The sequence below is a fragment of the Pinus tabuliformis genome, chromosome J (genome assembly GCF_031772625.1).
Source record: "Pinus tabuliformis cultivar Carrire ecotype Pingquan chromosome J, CPIR1, whole genome shotgun sequence".
Lineage (NCBI taxonomy): Eukaryota > Viridiplantae > Streptophyta > Pinopsida > Pinales > Pinaceae > Pinus > Pinus tabuliformis.
Window position 1 is genome coordinate 1,289,648,450 of NC_142295.1, and position 20,406 is coordinate 1,289,668,855.

General features: G+C 40.0%; 1 protein-coding gene across 1 annotated transcript; it reads right to left on the bottom strand.

The window, feature by feature from the left end:
- Positions 1-1,697: 1,697 nt before the first annotated feature.
- LOC149231992 (cytochrome P450 76T24-like) lies at positions 1,698-3,546 on the bottom strand. Its single transcript, XM_089376408.1, has 2 exons — positions 2,491-3,546; positions 1,698-2,389 (listed from the first exon to the last, which is right to left on the bottom strand). The coding sequence occupies exons 1-2, from the start codon at positions 3,454-3,456 to the stop codon at positions 1,754-1,756; spliced, it is 1,602 nt and encodes a 533-aa protein (XP_089232534.1). The 5' UTR covers positions 3,457-3,546; the 3' UTR covers positions 1,698-1,753.
- Positions 3,547-20,406: the final 16,860 nt, after the last annotated feature.

Below are 20,406 nucleotides of genomic sequence, written 5' to 3' on the forward strand. Positions count from 1 at the left end.
CCCTGTGATATGATTAGCGAGCTAATCGCAAATCAGAAACTGCCTCCGTTTCTCGAACTGGCCTCTGGTTTTGCTAATTTTGTGGCAACGCGCATTACCATGGGCCGACGGTCTACGTGCTTGACTAAGGTCCTCGTTGCTCCACGCTGATCACAAATTGCAACTATTACGAGGTTATCCCTAATAAGCTTGATCTTTATAAGACTTTGAAACTTTGGCATGAATTTTACAGAGTTCATGGAAACTTAGAGAGTGTTTTAGGATCCAATTCGGATCCGCTAGATAAAACAGAGAGATACTTTTGATCTTCTAGGGTGGTGTTGATGACCGCTTTATAATATCTTAATTTTCTTTTAGCTGCTAAATCTTTCTCACACCACATTTTTTCTTTGAAATTAGAGTAACAATATTTTTAATGTTATTAATATTTTGCAATGCAACATTCTCATCGATCTCCCAATGGTTTAACCAGGCCCTGGTGTCTTTATACCAACCTCATTTGAGCCTTAGGTGGTTTTGGTTGGAATTTAAAGCTAGCTTAGGAAGTTATGGTCTCCTATGTTATTGAGTTTGTGCTTGTGCAACAGAAGCCTAGTCATAGCTAGGCTCTCGATAGGGGAAAGACCCACTTCTATAAGGAGAATATGATAGGGTGTGTTGCTTTTAATTTTGAGGTTATATTTTATAAAACGCTTCTGGATTTGCTCAATATTTCTCCAGGATTCTCTAGAATGCAACAACAAAACCTCACATCCATATAAGATAACTAGAGTGACTAAAGTTTCAAAGAGGAACTTCTTTCTATCCCACATTCCGAGGTTTGCCGTTTTACAATTATTTTCAAGACAAAAATAAGCTTTCCATCCCCCATTAATCCTTTTCTCAATGCTATAGTTCCAGTTGAGCTTGTGATGAATATCAATTCCTAGGTACTTGTAGGAAGACACTTCCTCCAAGTTACTATTGTCATACATAAAATTAGCGTAAGTGTCCTTCTTGGATTTGATAATCATAACTTTCGTTTTGTCAGTGTTAACAATCATTCCCATGGTCGAGTAGAAATCCTTAAAAATATAAATTGCTTATCAAGATTAGATGGGCACCTTGGCAGAAGAACACTATTGTCAGTAGAGAAGAAGGATGATGACTATCCCAGCTAAGATCGTCCCAGCACATCCTGCTTCCTCTAAACAACCTTCTAGCTTTATATTAACTTGTAAAAAATATATTTTAACAAAAATAATAAACCAATTCATTTTAACTATAAAATATTTAAATGATAACATGTGAAATCAAATATTCACAACTAATGAGATTTTATTGAAATTTAATCATAAATATTAACATTGATATGTATACTATAATAACACACTAATATATAATTTTTTTTAAATATTGTTATTGAACAAAAATATTATTATAACCTCATAATAGTAATCATTAATTTATATAAACTAATAAAATATATATATATATATATATATATATATATATATATATTTTTTTTTTTCAAAATCTATTTTTAATTTTTGAAATATTAAGTTTAATGTTTACTATATTGAAAATTTTAATAAATTTTATAAAATCTATTTAAAAATTTCGGAACTAATGAAAGTCAATTGTTTTTGACCGGATATATTCAATAAAAAAAACATTACATGTCATCTGAGCATCATAATTATATACAGACAGTCGCATAGTATTAATTACTTTATTATGTAAGACAAAAAAAACTAAACATTAATTCGAATTTCTAATACAAATGAGATGCTAGGCGCGGCGTGGCAAGTGCCTCCAAGGGTACGGCCTTCTGGAGCGCCAGTCCAAACTTCTCGCTCATGTCTAACTCCTCCGCACGCGTCCCCTTGGGAGGTGCCCACTCAAATGAGTGGATAAGCGATCCCAACGTCAAATGAACCGTCCGACTTGCCAATGGAAGCCCCACACACATTCTCGTTCCTGCACCGAACGGTATCAGCTCAAAGTGTTGCCCTCTGTAGTCCACATGGCTACACATCTCATCATCAATAAACCTCTCTGGCACGAAATTTAATGGCTCTTTCCAGATCTGAGCGTCCCTTCCCATGCCCCAAACGTTCACCACTACTCGGCTGTCTTTGGGTATCACGAACCCCCCGATCACACAATCGCTGTTTGCTCTGTGTGGGACGAGCAGAGGACCTGCCGGGTGCAATCGGAACACTTCTTTCACCACTGCGCGGAGATAAGGGAGGCGCTCGGTATCACTTTCTTCCATCCGGCGGTTGAGACCAACAACCTCTTCCAGCTCCGCTTGGGCTCGTTTCAATTTCTCAGGATTGCGAATGAGTTCTGCCATTGCCCACTCTATTGTCACCGCGGTCGTATCACTTCCAGCCACAAAGATATCCTGCAAAAGAAATTATAAATCAGACTCTGTTTATTAGTATTTTCACAATTCGATAGGATTTGTGTGGGTATAATAGCCAGAAGAGATAGCGAAAGACTTACACTTAAGTAGCCCCTGATGTCAGGGAGAGTAAATTCATCATTTCTCATGTCCAGCAAAACGTCCAAGAGATCCTTCTTTCCATCATCACTTGTGTCGCTGTTTTTGCTCCTCTTTGCGAGGCGATCCTCTATGAATTTATCCATAACAGCATACGACTTTTTCCTGCAGATTACCATATTAAGATAAACACCCTGTAGATCCAAGAACTGAAGACACGGGAAATAGTCGGCCAAATTGGGAGCGGTGTGTAGAACCATCATTCTCGAAATAGCGTCTTTCAGATCTTCAGATGCTCGTAAGTTAGAATCGAACATGTGTTTACCAAAGGCCATGTTCCCTATCAGATTAAACGCGGAGTGGAATGCAATGTGTCCGATATTCACACACTCTGATCCCTTCAGGGAGCCTTCAAAAATCTGATGAATCATTCGATGTGCTTGATCTCTTCTGAGATCTTGTAGAGCTTCTAGCCGCTTGACAGAGAAGAGTTCATTATTAGATATGCGTCTGAGCATACGCCAGTGAGATCCATATTGGCATAAAAGAAATGAGTGCTTGTGGTGAGAAAGAGCTTTGACTGCTTCTGGGACAATCCGGCCTGCAAAGATGTGGCCATGGGTTTTGAGAACTTCCTTTGCCATGGTGGGAGAGGAGACCACCACTGTGGTTTTCATTCCGAGGGAGAGAGACATGAGAGGGCCGTATTTGGAGGCAAGGCGGAACAGAGATTCGTGGGGATTTTTACCCAACTGAAACAGATTTCCCAAAATTGGCCATCCCGGAGGTCCAGGAGGAAGCCTGCAGCAGTAGGTCTTTCTCTTCCACACGTCCAAGACAAAGTATATGATGGCGGAGGTGATGCCCAACAGAGAATAGAATAATAAGCTTCCAATATCCATTGAGGTTGAGAAGATGCAACCGAGCCCTGCCACTGTACAGAGCAGAGAAGAGGGAGAAAACTGCATGCATATGCCTCCTCTTTCCTCTTGAGCCTGGAGGGAGGGCAATGCAGTCTACTTATAACAAATCTTGTTACAGCTTGACGTGTCACTAATATCCGTGGCCGAGGAGTATATAGGTAGGTCATGAACGGAGTTTAGGTTAGAGCAATAGTCTCCGGCCGCGCTGTAGATAACGCTATCTCTGTCTCGTCCACAGGTTAAGCTATAATGTAACTGTAATGGTACATGTGACCTTACAGGCTTCCTTATCGTTACATATACGGCAGGCCTTTTTATCTTTACCTATATTAGGTGTAGATAAGTTAGTTTTTGAGAGGCTTAGTTTAGGTGAGGTTTAATTTATTAGTTAGTTTGTGGTAGATGTGTGTGAAGTTTAGTTTGATTAAATTTCAAAATTAAAAGATCAAATTTTATTTGGAGGAATTAAGGATTTTTGAATTAAATATCAAATAAAAATTCTTGAGTGGACAAAAGTTTAGTATTCCGGAGATAATTAAGGAATTTAGGAAGAAAACACAAAAATTCTGCCATTCCTGAGATAATTGAATCGAAGACTTTATAAAAGAAAAATCCAAAGGAGATTACTAATCGAAAGTTCAGGGAAGGCCACACACCCCACGTATCGACAGATAATTGAATTGAAGACTGTATAAAAGAAAAGTCAAAAGTAGATTACTAATCAAAAGAACAGTCAAAAGTAGATTACTAATCGAAAGTTCAGAAGAAAAGTCAAAAGTAGATTACTAATCAAAAGTTCAGTCAAGGCCACACAGCCCAGGCATTCCTGAGATAATTGAATTGTAGACTGTGTGAAAGAAAAATTCAAAGGAGAATACTAATCGAAAGTTCAGGGAAGGCCACACACGCCACGCATCCGAGAGCAATAGGACAATAGCCTTACACTTTTCCAATATCTAACGGCATCGACATGTCTACTGACATAAGCAGTAACTTTCAATATGGTACAATAATTCACTTTTTTATACTTACTCTGAAGGTGCGTTTCGTGGAGGTTCCTCGCCCAACTTTAGTGGTCAGCCCTGTCGACTTCAGCGAACCATCCTGATTCCGATGGTAAATTCAAACCATGGTTGCAGGCGCTGCCACTAAACTCACGGCACAGGTTGAAAACAAACCTCTGAAATCACATGGCGGTCCAGGTTGCATCAACCCAACGACCACGTTCCAACGAAATCACATGGCGGTCAAGGTTCGGTCATTTTCTCTCCATGTTTCTCCTGTCTTGCTCTTCAGAGGAAAACAAGGTTTGAATTGTCCGGGATTCTGACGTTTTTTCAGAGGTTTGTTTTCAACGTTCCCGGGATTCTGACGTTTTCAAACTAGTTAGTTGGAACATAGAGAGATATTTACATTAACTTCAACGCAGGGACATGTAAAATGTACATCTGTCGTTTTACTTTCATTAAATCCTCTTTTAATTATTCGAAACGTTCATTTGAATTATAGGTTTTAGTTGTATATCATGATACAAACCATCAAAATCATAAATTCATGTTACAGATCATCAAAATCATAATATATCATGTTATTGTGTTGAGAGGCTTTTTACGACTTTAGTATGGAGTAGGTTTCACGTAAAAATGTAAACATGTAAGTAAATGTAAATGTAATGTTTAACATTTAACATTTTTTAACTTAATGTTGGCTTTATTTAAAAATCAATCTAATTATTATTATTTTTTTCCCAAAAAAAATCATAATTTTTATTAGATTGCAATATTGAAAATTACATGTTAAAGTTGTTGCATATATAGCATATGCCAAAATTGTGGCCCATATGCCACTGATATAGTCTATTACATAGAGTAACGCTCAAAAGCACAATAGCATAAATATGTACATAGATAGTTCAATTGATCAACAACATGTGTAGCAAAAAGGATTCTATCATTAAAAAACATGTAAATCATGATGGTTGGTCCACCAATTCCTGATGTTCTATAAATGGCCTGTGGAAATACTGAGATAAAGATTGTCCCTGTTGTTCCTGAATTATCCAATGACCATGAGGTTGTTGAGTTGCCTCCTTGGAAAGGCTATAAGAAATCTGGTTCATTTCCCTGTATATATGATGACATGAAATAAAGTCAGATTGTGCTTTAAGAGTCATAATTTCATCCAAACAACTTATAAGTGTGTGCACGTGACAATGAGCTTGAAGATTGAACCAATTAATAACAAGTTTGGAATCGCCAAATATCTGTAGTTGTCGGCAACCTTTCTCAAGGGAAAAAATGAGGAGAAGCCTGAGGGTATTAAGTTCAGAGTAATTGTTGGTGCCCCTGCCTAAACCCATCTTCATTTTGAAGAAATGATTTTTAGCTAAATGCAAGACAAATCCACCTCCACATCCTATCTCTTGAGCCGATCCATCAAAATATGTCCAGGGTTTCGATTTGTCAATAGATTCTGGATAGCTAATACGATGATGTTTGTTGTGTACTTCATCCGGGATTAAGGAGTATAAAGCCTCAATACGAGAACACATAGATATCCAATTGGGTCTCTTATCTTGAAAAATTCACATATTCCTTCCTAACCCAATGCTTAAGCAAACCAATATAGGGAGATTGCACAGCTTAATCAAATAGGCACTATTCCACCAAGATTCCCATGTAGTTTGAAAGGATTCCCCCTACCACCTAATGTTGACTACTAGTGATTGATAGATCTCAATCCAGATGAGTTGAACCAATGGACAATGCAAGAAGAGATAGTCAATGGATTCAGAGCTATTCTTACATAGGATGCACCAAGAAGGGACCTGAAATGATCTATGTTGAAGTTTGTCTCATGTTGGAACCTTATTGCGCAATGGACACCACATAAAGAGTTTGGCTTTTGCAGGGCCTTTTAACTTCCAGAGTGATCACCACCACCAATATTTTTGTTCAGGTTCATGATTCACATAGATGTATAGGTAGCCCTCTTTCTGAGTGTATTTTCCTTGTGCTAAAATGGACCATATAAGTTCATATTCTCGATCGCTATCCTAACATTTGACTCCGACAAGGCATTGATATAATTGGACCATACTTGTCTCCAATGCACAAGGATCAACAACTCATGAGCAGTTCTCCATTTTTGAGCAAAGATGGTTGAGTTGTCTAGGTTTGTAACTTGCTGAAGGAGTTTGATACCTACTACCTCCAAAAACTGAATAAGTCCATGGGGAAGGATATAAGCATTTCCACACCTTCACCAAGCATCCATGCCAATTCAGACATTTGTACTAGCCCCAATTCTCTAGGCCAAACTAAATCTAATGTAGTGAATGGAGTTAAGTACCACTCTCCAAATGGTCGATATATCTGCGATGCTTCGAGTAGCTCTTGGAATCCATTCCAAAATTGAAAGCGAGGATATATATTTACGGTAAACAACTTCAGTCCATAGACTGCTGGAGGTGAGAATCTGGAAACCTAATTTGGCCGCAAGGGCCTTAGAGAAACACCCTAGATCTTTCAATCCCTAACCAACCCATTTTTTTGGTCTGGCTATTATCTTCCACCTAACCCATGCAAAAGTCGTGTCTCTCGTGCCTTTCTTATTCTGTCACCAAAGGAATTTGCAACATATTTGTTGAATTTTGCTGATGATGCCTTCGGGGATCCATGATAAGGCCATCCAGTATACGAAATAACCTCCAATATTGATTTGATGAGGAATAACGATGATGCCAAATATCTAATTATTATTATGTATAAACATAATACAAATTTAAAATATAAAGAGGTTTATGAACACTAAAAAAAGAGGTTTTATTTAAGTGAAGCATGTGGGCCAAATACCATGGGACAAATAATTATTAATACCATGGGCCAAATACCATATTTGTAAAAGAAGTATGGTAAATAAATAAAAATATATCAAATAGGATTAGAAATCAACATCTAATTATATACCAAGCCTATGGGCCAGATACCATGATAAATAAAAGAGATATGATAAATGAATAAAAATATAAATAAACGAGAGGCATGGTAAATAAATAAAACCTTTTTTTATATTTATTCCATAAACCTCTTTATAACTTACACCAAAAAAGAGGTTTTGTTTAGGTGAAGCCTATGGGCCAAATTATTATTAATACCATGCAAAAAAAAAACATTATTAACCCTAATATTAATATTAAGAGATTAATATTATTACATTAAATCTAATATTCATATTAATATATTATAATATAAATATTATTAAAAATTAATAACTTTAGATTACTACAATATTAAATTTGTTATATTATAATATATATTAATATATCATGATATATATAAATTCTATATATATATGAGAGGGACAAACAAAGACATGAGTGATATAGGTGGAGATATATGGGGAGTGACAAGGGAGAGATGGAGATAAATTGAAGGAGAGGGGAGAGGAGGAATGGAGAGAGAGAGAGAGAGAGAGAGAGAGAGAGAGAGAGAGGGCTAAGGGAGGGAGAGGGAGAGGGAGACACAAAGATGGAGGGGGGTGAGAGAGAAAGATAGAGGGAGGGAGATAGTGAGAGGATTGGAGGGCAGCGAGAGATAGAGATATAGAGAGATATGGGGGAAGAGAGAGGAAGGATGAGAGAGAGGACTTGCGAGAGAGGAGGAGAGAGGGAGGGATAGATAGATGTCGTTGGAGGGAGACACAAAGATGGAGGGGGGTGAGAGAGAAGGAGAGAGGGAGGGAGATAGTGAGAGGATTGGAGGGCAAAGAGAGATGGAGTTAGAGGGGGAGAGAAGGAGGTAAGATGAAAGACATAGAGAGTGAGGAGTGGAGAGAGATAGGGAGTGACAAGCGAGAGATGGAGAGAGAGAGTGTGTATGTTTAGGGGTGAGATAAAGAAATAAAGAAAAAGAGATAGAGAGAAGGGTTGGGAGAAGGAGAGAGGGAGGGATATAGTAACATAGTTGGAGAGAGAGAGAGATGGGGGAAGAGAGAGGGAGGTAGGAGAGAAAGGGGGAGAGAGGAAGAATGAGAATCTGGACTTGAGAGAGAGGAGGAGAGTGATGGGGGAAGAGAGAGGATTGGAGGGTAGAGAGAGAGAGAGAGAGAGAGTAATGGGGGAAGAGAAAGGGAGGTAGGAGAGAAAGGGAGAGAGAGGAAGTATAAGAAAGTGGACATGAGAGAGAGGAGGAGGAGAAAGGGAGGGATAGGGAGGGATAGGGATATGGATTTAGAGGGGGAGAGAGGGAGGGAAGAAGAAATACAGAGTGATAAGTGGAGAGAGAGAGGGAGTAACAAGGGTGAGATGGAGATAGAGTGTGTATGTTTGGGGGTGAGATAAAGAGACAAATAAGGAGAGATGGAGAGAATGGGGGAGAGAAGGAGAGACGACAAAGGGAGTAAATAGTAACAGAGTTGGAGGGTGAAGAGAGAGAGAGAGAGAGAGAGAGGTGGGAGAGAAAGGGAGAGAGAGGAAGGAAGAGAGAGAGGATGTGAGAGAGTGGAGAAAGGGAGGTAAAGAGAGATAGAGTTGGCGGGGGAGAGAGAGGGAGGTAGGAAGAAATAAATAGAGAGAAAATGGTGGAGAGAGAGAGAGGACAGAAGGAGGGAAGAAAGATAGAAGTGAGGGAGAGGGAGATAAGGGGAAGAGAGAGAGGGGGAGAGGAGGAGGGAGGGATAGATAGATAGATTGGAGAAAGAGAGTGTATGTTTTGGGGGTGATATAGAGAGAGACAAAGGGAGATAGAGATATAGATGGAAAGTGAAGAGACGAAAGAAGAGTGAGACAGAGAGAGGGAGAGAGGGAGGGAGGGAGATTGATAGAGAGTGAGAGAGGTGTGTGTTTGGGGGGTTAACATAGAGAGATAAAGAAGGAGAGATGGAGGGAGATATAGATATAGATGAAGGGGGAGAGAGGGAAGAATATTTATTGCACTAGATGCATTAATTTCAGTGTAGATGGCGATTTATAATCCTATTTGATTTCTTGCACTAGACAAATTTATTTTAGTGTAGATGTTGATTTCTAATGATATTTGATTTCTTGTACCAGATGCATTGATTTCAATGTAGATGATTTCTAATCATATTTGATTGCTTGCGCTAAATGCATTGATTTCAATGTAGATATGATCCAGGTGGATATTGGTGGTCACTCGCCAAGTCCACTTGGACCCCAACCATTATTTCTTTTAGCTTTTCAGTTTCCTTAATTGTAGCACAATTTACTAATTTTAGCAGTTTTTCGGGTCTTAAACTTCCGGAGCAGTTTTGAGGCACTAAACGACAGCTTTTTGGGAAAACTGGGAGCAACATGGGTACATGGACTGATCTTTCTCTCCCCAGATTTGTATTTCTCAGATAGATCTTTCTAACGAGATATTGTGCTTGTCAAATGGAGATCGTATGCCAAAGTTACGACCCCGAGAAGTTGATGTACCAATTTACCCAAACGGGGCCCATAGTTTGGCGTTTCATCTTCTAGGGTTAGGTTTTTGGATGTTTAGGGTTTTCCATTGTTCTCAACAATAAATACGCCTTTGAACCTCATTGTAACATAGTTAAGAGGCATGTAGCTGCCACATCTCTTCTCAGAGATAAGCTACCATCGCCCTAGTGGTTTATTTCCATTTCTGTTTGTAAGCATATTTCAGTATTTTACAGTAATGAAATGAAGTATTATTTCCATTGCATCTCTGTATTTATGGTTATCTATGTAATTTGTTGCATTCCCATTTAAATCCAGATCAATGGTATCAGAGCGGTCTGATTTTTCTCTATTTTTCTTTGCATGTCCCCAATGAGGTCTGGATATAAGGAGTTAGGGCTTAAACTGGTCGAACCTTTGCAAGAACAGCCTCGTAAATCCCGATGGCCTTCCATGGCAGATGAAAAGAAAGACGAGGGGGTAGGAGATCCTATCAAAATCTTGCTCGAAGAAGCCCTCGAGTGGAAAAGGAACGCGATGATGGACAACTTTGCCCAGATCCTTCAGCGGCTACCCAGAGGTGACGCATCAGCTTCCAACAGCTACTCTAGAGATGCCACACCCTTAAGGTACAAGTTAATTTTGAAATCCCCATATTTGAGGGCAATATAGATGCAGATGTCGTAGATAAATGGTTAAATCTGCTAGAAGGGTATTTTTCTGTTCATGATTTTTCAAGTCGGGAAAATATTATTTTCGCTCTTCACAAAGCAGCCCCCCACATCAAGAATTGGTGGGAAACCTACTGCGAGCAGAAGGATGAAAGTACGGGCTCACTATTTTTAGCCGCACCCACTTGGAATTCATTCCAGACTGCCATCAAGGAGCAGTACTACCCTGTCGGAAGCTATGAGGATCAATACATAAAGTGGACCATGCTACGGGAGGGAAGGGACCAAGACATGCCGGAGTTTACCAATATTTTCCATACCATTCACACAAAGTTGGGTATCAAGGATTCAGAGTAGCATTTGGTACTCAAATACCACAGCTACCTGCACAAGTACATCCAAGAAGAAATAGAATTCCTAAACATATCCTCGCTCAGCATGACATACTGATATGCCGTCAAGGTTGAGCAAAAGTTTAAACAGAAGAAGCGAGACTTTGGATCTACAAATCTGAAGCAAGGGAAAGGTGCCCCCAAACCGCAGAACAAAGGACAAAGCCAAGGCAGGGCGATCCAAGACAACCCGCCAAAGCTGCAAGCAAAGAACAGTGCCGCGAAGCTAAAAAAGGACATGGGAAAGTGGTGTGAGTTCCATAAGAGCTCCACTCACAACACAAGTGAGTGTCAGGCCAAGCAGTCACTGGTGGTCGAGCTAATGGTTTCAAAATCATATGCATGTTCCGACTCTGAGTCAGAACCCGACAAGGGGAATGACAAAGGAAAGTAGATTATCGATGCGGAGCCCAATGCTACCGTTACCACCATGAAGATCCAAAGGAGGAACCCGAAGATCCAGAGGAGGAGGAGCATCTCTTCCACTCCCAGATGTGGGTAAAGGGCTCTCGGCTACAGTTCATTGTCGACAGTAGGAGCCAAAAGAACCTCATTTCACAGAGGTTGTGAAGCGGCTGGGCTTACCGACCACAACACATCCACAACCGTACACCATCGGGTGGCTTCACCAAGGACAGGATCTTCGTGTAATCCAGTAGTGTCACCTTCCATACAACATCAAGCCCTTCACGAATGAGGTATTGTGTGACGTTGCTCCCCTTGATGTTTGTGATGTATTATTAGGACAACCATACTTGTGGAAGCGACATGCTATGTATGAATTAAGGCCCCGTGCTGTTATTGTTACTTTGGGAAATAAGTTGTACATGATACTGGAGGTAGCACTGCCTATTGCCATCTCTTTGGTTACTGCAAAACAATGTAGTAAGCTCATTTACAAAACTAAGAAATTCGTTTTCCTAATGATATGCCCTCAAGGAAAGAAGAAGATGGTGGCCATGAACTCTAGATAGGGCCCCTCCGCACGGCAATGGCAGATGGACGAAGGTCGTGGAGGAGTACGAGGACATCTTCACGTCCCCTGCAGGGGTCCCTCTGCACTGTTAGGTCCAACACTCCATCGATGTGACCCCAGGTGCGCTACTTCCCAATGGACCAATCTATCGACGCTCTAATCTGGAGAACAATGAAATCAGGAGGTAGATTCAGGAGCTATTGCAGAAAGGTCACATCTGTCCAAGTTCATCGTCTTGTGGGAGCCTGATCGTGTTGGTATAGAAGAAGGATGGGGCTTGGAGACTCTATATTGACTATCGGGCACTGAATAAGATCACTATCCATAATAGCTCCCTGATCCCATGGGTTGATGACCTCCTGGACCAACTGAAGGGGGGAAAATATTTAAGCAAGATAGATTTGAAGTCAGGATATCACCAGGTACCAATTGAACCCTCCAATGCATGGAAGACTTCCTTCAAAGCCAAGGAGGGCCTTTTCGAATGGTTGGTTATGCCTTTCAGATTAATGAATTCTCCTTCAACCTTCATGAGGCTAATGGATAATATCTTGCAGCTATTCACCAATTCATTTGTAGTGGCATACTTGGATGACATCCTGATCTTCAGCCAGAGTTGAGAAGAGCACCTCCACCACATTTGACAGGTTCTCCAAACACTGCGACAACACAAGTTATGCGCCAATTTGGACAAATGCACTTTTTGCATGACCTAGGTTCAGTATCTGGGATACATTATTGATGAACGAGGGGTGCATGTGGATCTAGCCAAGATCTAAGTCATTCGGGATTGGCCATCTCCAACCACTCTGACAGAGCTTCGCAACTTTCTAGGTCTTTCCAACTTCTACTGCAGGTTCGTGTTGGGATTTTCTCATATCACTTGGCCGTTGAGTCAAGTCACTAAGGGAGGAGTGAAAGCAAAATTATTTTGGTATGAGTCTTAACAGAAGGCATTCATAGAGTTGAAATATCGCCTCTGCTCGGCACCAGTGCTCGCATTACTAGACTTGCAACAACCATTTGAGGTCGAGACAGATGCCTCTGACTATGCTATTGGGGTAGTCCTTACTCAACATGGGCATCCAGTGGAATATCACAATGAGACACTTTCATACATAGTTTGAAAGTATCCCACTTATGAAAAAGAGATGTATTCCATTGTACATGCCTGTCGACAATGGAAGCATTACATTTTGGGGAAGGAAACGGTCATCCACAAAGAAAATCGACCCCTGCAGTTCATACAGACCCAAGGGAAATTACGGAATGATCGCCAACAGAAGTGGTCCACATACCTACAACAATTCCATTTGAATATCAAGTATAAGAAGGGTAGCACCAATGATGTTGCAGATTGTCTCAGTCGACCACCGATCATGGCGTTAACCATTGTGGTCAACTCTTGTGGGCACGAGACTTCTGATTGCCCACTTCTCTACAAAAGCGACCCAGAATTTGGCCATGCATACCAGACACTCTTGGAGGGTAGGAATGTTCCATATTTTCAACTCCAGGATGCCTTGTTATGCCACCTGGGTCACCATTGTGTTCCTTCAAGCGAGTGTGCCAAGATGATTTGGGAAGCACACTACAGTCAGGTTGTTGGGCATTTCAGGGTCGAGAAAATGGTGGCAGTACTGCAAAAGTCTTTCTATTGGCCAAATCTCCGACAAGATGTTTGGAAGTACATCAGATCATGCACTGCCTGTGCCATTGCCAAACCAACCATCAAGAAGTAAGGCCACTATACCCTGCCTACCCCTAGTTGACCTTGGGAATCCATCTCCATGGATTACATGTCAGGCCTTCCTTTTATTGAGCATGGAAATGACTGTGTTTTTGTGGTCGTCGATAGGTTCTTGAAGATGGCCATTATGGAGGCCTGCAAGAAGAATATCACAGCAGAAGCCACTCCTAAACTCTTCTTTGAATGAGTGTGGGTACACTTTGGGATCCCATAGTCTATCATCTCAGATCGGGACAGCAGGTTCCTCAGTACATTTTGGTCTAGTCTCTAGTCAATGCTGGACACCAAAATCACTAAGTTCATAACCTTCCATCCTCAAACTAATGGCCAAACATAGGTTGTGAACAGGATGATCGTACACATTTTGCACATGACATACAACTCAAAGAATCCATGCACATGGGATGAGAGCCTCCCCTATGTTCAACACAACTACAATCGGTCTCTCCATAGCTCGACTGGCTACAACCCTTTTTAGGTGGGCTTAGGATTCCAACCACTATATCCCATTGATGTGGCCATGCCATTTGCAGCTACTCACGCATATTCGGCTCATGTTCAATCTGAAATAGATAAGGAAAATAGCTTCATTGAGCACATCCAACATATTCGCCAGCAGGTCCATGAAATTTTGGAGAAATAAAATTCCAAGTACAAGTAGCGACATGATCAACATTGGGTTCAACACAAGTTTCAGGTGGGCAACAAAGTCTGGTTGCATTTGCAAAAGGAACACCTTACCGGAGCCTATCAGAAACTCAGACCACTCTAATATGGTCCTTACACCATTACCAAGGTTGTGGGAGACAATGCATTTGAGCTCAGCATTCCCCCATTCCTTGGCTTGCACCCAGTGTTCAATGTGGACCGCCTTCGGCCATACTTTCCTCCATTACTAGACACATCCGACATTGCAAAACAATTCACACCCACAGAGTTAAATCTAGATTGCATGGAACAAGCTGCAACTGACCGGATCATGGACACATAGATTAAGCACACTTTCCAGCAGAATATCCAACTATATCGAATTGTCAAAGCATGCCAACTCCTTCACCAAGACAAGTGGCTCACCAGGGACCAAGTTCAATAGAAGTTTCCTCATCTCATGGAGGAACTCAATGCAATGGGGATCATTGCTTCCTAAGGGGGAAGGAATGATCCAAGTGGATATTGGTGGCCACCCGCCAAGTCCACTTGGACCCCCACCATTGTTTATTTCATCCTTTCAATTTCCTTAATTGTAGCATAGTTTACTATTTTTAGCAGTTTTTCGGGTCCTGAACTTCCGGAGTCGTTTTGAGGCCCTAAACGACGTTTTTTGGGAAAAGTGGGAGCAACATGGGTTGATGGAATGATGTTGCTCTTCCCAAAGTTGTAGTTCTCGGATAGATCTTTCTAATGAGATATTGTGTGCGTCAAACGGAGATCGTATGCCAAGGTTATGACCCCAGGAAGTTGATGTACCAATTTACCCAAATGGGGCCCACAGTTTGGCATTTCATCTTCTAGGGCTAGGTTTTTGGATGTTTAGGGTTTTCCATTGTTCTCAACAATAAATAGGCCTTCGAGCCTCATTTTAACACAGTTCAGAGGCATGTAGCTGCCACATCTCTTCTCAGAGATAAGCTACCATCGCCCTAGCTGGTTTATTTCCATTTCTGTTTGTAAGCATATTTCAGTATTGTACAGTAATGAAATGAAGTATTATTTCCACTACATATCTGTATTTATGGTTATCTCTGTAATTTGTTGCGTTCCCATTTAAATCCGTATCAAGATGGTGATTTCTAATCCTATTTGATTGCTTGCACTAGATGCATTGATTTCAATGTAGATGTTGATTTCTAATAATATTTGATTGTTTGAACTAGATCTATTGATTTCAATGTAGATGATTTCTAATCATATTTGATTGCTTGCACTCAATGCGTTGATTTCAATGTAGATGGTGATTTCTAATCCTATTTGATTGCGTGCACTAGATAAATTGATTTTAATGTAGATGTTGGTTTAGAATCATATTTTCTTGCACTAGATGCATTGATTTCAATGTAGATGTTGGTTTGTAATCCTATTTTCTTACTTGCACTAGATGCATGGATTTGAGTGTAAATTTTGATTTCTAATCCTATTTTATTTCTTGCATGAGATGCATTAATTTGAGTATAAATGTTGTTTTCTAATATTATTTGATTTCTTGCATTAGATGAATTGATTTCAGTGTAGATATTGATTTATGGTTTGATGCAATTGGTTGTATTATGGTACATTAATTTTAAAGTGATTGGATTAACATTGTGCATTGATTTTAGTGTAATCACAAAAAATTATTAACAATGTACATTATTTTTTGTGTTATAGTAATTCAACCTATTAATATTAGAGAGAAAGAGAGACAAAGTATGACGTTTACTACAATAGCTCGAGCTAAATCTTTAAATGGTTTACGATTTAACATGTCCTTTTCATATAATCGATATGAAAAGATGACAAAAGTAATAAAGGTGATAATAAGAATAGTAGAATAAAATAGTTTGAGAATAATCACAATGAATACTATTTGTAATTGACTATATTTTTATTATTCACATTTTATATCATTCAAAACTATTACATTGTCAGTTTACATTCAAAATTTTTATTTCATCATTAAAGTTATTAACAATATTTATTATCTCAACAAATTGAGGTAACTAAGAAAATTTAAAATTAAAATGACCAGATTAATCTCAGACATATTTAGCATATTTAGAATTATTATATTAATATTAGATGAATTTACATATTATTGATAAAATCAATCAGATGTTCGTTAGAATTTCTTTGGAAGCACACGATTGAAACCAACCTAGACCCATCCTAACTCTGGATCTATCAAGAACCGATAGGGATAAAATCTATCGAGGTGCAAACCTTTCCTCAAGCTTTGCAGGCAAAAAAAGGTTTGCACCTAGAGAGATTTGATTCCTCATGGCACTTGATAGATCCGAAGTTAAGATGGATCTAGGCTGGTAAATATGAAAAGAAAAGGGATGACATAACATTGAGTGGATAAGGTTGTCAACTAAATTTATTAATTTGAGATTTGGAATTTGGAATGATCCTTTATAGGTTGCTAATTTGATGTTTCAATGAACTCATACAACTGGAACTGAGGCACTGAAGATTTATCCACGAATGTCACACATATGGTTCTGGAGAGAATCAGGGTTATGCCAACAGTACCAAGTTGTACTTATTCATTTATGTGTGTTCATTGGTTTTATATCTTTTGGTATGTCTCGTCTAGACTTTGAGTGGGAATTGATTTTTTTCATACTCTTACAAATTGTCGTCCCCATATTTCTGGCTTTATTCCTCACCCTTCGGATGGTTTTTTCTTAGTTTACGTTCCCCTTTTTCTCGCTATCCTTTGGGAGTGTACCAGCTCATGTTTTAGCTTGTTTTGCATTGGTGTGTGTTATAACATGGTTGACCTCCCTTGTTACCCTATGGCCATTTCCCTCCCACCGGCTGTGAGTGTTTCTGGTGCACAATATGAACACCATTCTCTATGTTTCTCCATTTCAGGGTGTTTTTATAAAGGGTTCCCTTGGACTAGGGGATGTTTCTCTTGCTCTAGGGCTCTTTAGGGTTAGCTGTTTCAGATTTTTCATTGTTGTGGTGGCGGTAACTTGTAGTGGCTTTGTGTTTGTTGCTGGTTGACCTAGAGCCTATATTGGCTTAGATGTTGTTGGATGTGTGCTTCCTGTTGTTGAAGAGGTCCTCTTCTGGTTTGTGGGCTCTGTTGTTTTGGTTATGTTGGCATGTGGTATTGTCCTCTCCCTCTTACACTTTTTTTTATTAGGGAGGCTATGCGATTCAATTGTAGGCTCTCCCCTGTGCATGCTCACATTTCTGTGGAAAGGTGGAATTTTTTTTCTCGATGGCTATTTTAAATTTTCTGACGATATATGTCCGCGTTCCTGCTTCCCCGATCTGAGATTCACTCTGCCCAAGGTTTCCATTTGTGGTGGATTGATTTTTGTGGGATTCTTCCTTTTTGGGGTGACAACGTACTATATCAACTTTTCTCTAGGGAAACTTTCCTTTATTAATGTCACGCAGGGGATCTACAACTACCTCCCATTCTTGTGCCTTAGAAGTGGGTTTTATTGGGAGAGGTTGGTTTTTTTATGACATTGGAGTTATTTTATTGATTGTTTGAGGAATATTTGTATTCCTTTTGCGGGTTTATTCCCTACTAACATTCTCTATAGGTTTCATTTACATTTTAATATGTTATCAAATTTTTCAACATGGTAGGTAGATGTGGTAGGTGATATCTTGATCTTTTTTTTCTACCCGAGGGAGGTATTGTGCCTCATGGAACGTGGTTTTGATTATCTAGATGTTTATGTGTCGATCCATGAGGCGTTCATTCAAGCCACGATAGATGCGTAAAAGGTATACACTAAGACTGCCCAATCTCAGACCTTTGATGATCTGTCAACCCTATCTAGACACCACACGATCTTTCGACCTACCCAACAGGAGTTTTTTGAAGCACACGACAATAAGTGTCCCCCAAATTTTCACATGCGGCACCATGTATCAAATAAAGACAGGGGAAGGATCATCAAGTCAATTTCTGAAACTAATCTCCTGAGCTTTGGACATGATGTGCTTTAGGATTGTGTTATCAAGTTACAGAATTGGGCATTAGTTGGATGCTCCACTTTTGTAGAGATGCCAAAGAAGAATATGTAGGAGTTGGTTATAAAAGTGGGCTCCTATATTGGGGTATTCCCCTAAAGTTAGCTTGTTGATGAAATCTTAGTACAACTTCCACTTTTTGCACTCAAATGATACTGATCAGATCCTCAAAACTACTTGGGTGTGGGGTCACAGTTTTCTTCAGATTCACAGATGGTACATTGCCTTTAACCCACTATTATATACTCCTAAAAATGATCTCGTATGGGTTAAATTTTCAGGGTTGTCGCTTGAATTCTAGACTCGTTGGGTGCTCAAATTTTGGACGTGTTGGGCCCCAACATATATTGGGAACTCCATTGGTCGTTTTATTTATATAGACCCAGGATCCGTGGGTGCTCGGGACAAACGTGTGGCATGGATTATGGTTGAAATACTTTTTCGAGGAGCCTCCTAGAAAATATTGGTCTTGCTTAGGGAACGATCCAGCTAAAACATCGTCTGAATTATTATGGAATCCCTTTCAAGTGCCCGCTTTGTCACCACACGAGACATATTTTGGATCAAAGCCCTCGTAGGTAGTCTAGCTTTGTTGATGGTTCACACAATCAGGGTGAATGTGGTTGTATGTATTGAAAACCATCTCATAAGCAATGTCTTCCCTCTGGAAAAGGTATTGTGTCTTTATCGGGTGATCCCTCTTTATTTATTGAATCTTCTCTTTCCCCTATTTTTACTTCTCCTTCCTCCTCTCCTTTACCCTCATTAGACAATCCTATGGGGGAATATTTTTCTTTTGTCCCTCAAAGGATTTGTTTACCTCCTTCTCCTTCGGAAGGGAGGCCTGAACCACTTCTTCCAATGGTTCCTCATCCCTTTTCTAGCTCTCCCCTAATTACCGAGTCCCCGAAAGATGTCCATTCTCCCCCTCCTCATCCTATTTTCCCTCCTTCGACTTCATCTTTCCTAGATCCCCGTCGATCTAAGTTCCCTCAGTAACCGACCATTATCCCCTCCCCTCCTCCCTTTATTGCCCTTGACCACAATGCCTCCTCCCATAATTCAATCGATGATGACATTGATTTCCTCATGTCGAACCTTGTGATGGATTTGGGAGCTCTTACTATCCATAAGGGTTAGGTTCAACCAAAATCCCCTGTCATCAGCCACGACTCTGCTTTAAACATCACTATATGAAAAAGAGGGGGCAAAGGGAGTAGACACTTTAGGGGTAAAACATGTATTTTTTTAGATTTTGATGGTTTTGTGGGATTGTGTGATGTCACCATTTTCTCGTCTTCAGATTCTCGGGCCCTTAAGAGAATGTGCTCGCCGAGGGGGCTTCATGATGAAAATTATCTCACTGAATATTCATGATCTGGGAGAGTCCACGAAGCAATTAGGCCTGCTGCATTCATAAAATTTGTCCTTTTAGTATTCTCATCCAAGAGACCCTGACAGGCTCTATCTGTGTTGTTTCATACTTTCTTTCCATTTGCCATGATTGGGACCTAGTGGCTGTGAGCTCTGTTGTTATGTCAGGTGGCCTTGTAGCACTTTAGGACCCTAGGTGAGCTAAATTGCATCCTACAAAATCTTTTCTGGTACTGACTGGCCACATTCATGGGATACAAGGTCATATAAATTTTCTCAATTTATATGCTCCTTGTAGAGATAGAGCAGTTTTTTGGAAAGAATGGAGGCATGCAACATTCTTAATATTGACACACTTATTATGGAAGGATATTTGAATGCCACCTTGTCGATGTAGGAATGTTGGGGCACTCACTATCGAAGAGGCCTTTTAGCTGCCTGTTTGATTCCACTTTTTGCAGAACATCATCTGGTAGATATTTGTCCCTCTCTTCTATCTCCTACATGGAAAAACCACAGAGCCAGTGATGAACATATTGGAAAGCAACTGGATCGTTTCCTAGTCCATGAGAACCTTGTGGAATTATTAGGCAATATTAAGTCCTGGATGGACAGATCTTATCTATCTGATCATCTTTCGATAATTATGCAATGGAGGATGGAAATGCATGGCTGGGGATCCCTTTTAAGTCTAACAAGGTGTGGTT

Excerpts from the sequence above, each read along its gene's own strand:
- LOC149231992 (XM_089376408.1), bottom strand. The coding sequence starts at position 3,456 with ATGCAGTTTTCTCCCTCTTCTCTGCTCTGTACAGTGGCAGGGCTCGGT. Across the intron at positions 2,390-2,490 it reads ACATCAGGGGCTACTTAAGT|GATATCTTTGTGGCTGGAAG; the intron begins GTAAGTCTTTCG and ends TTTCTTTTGCAG.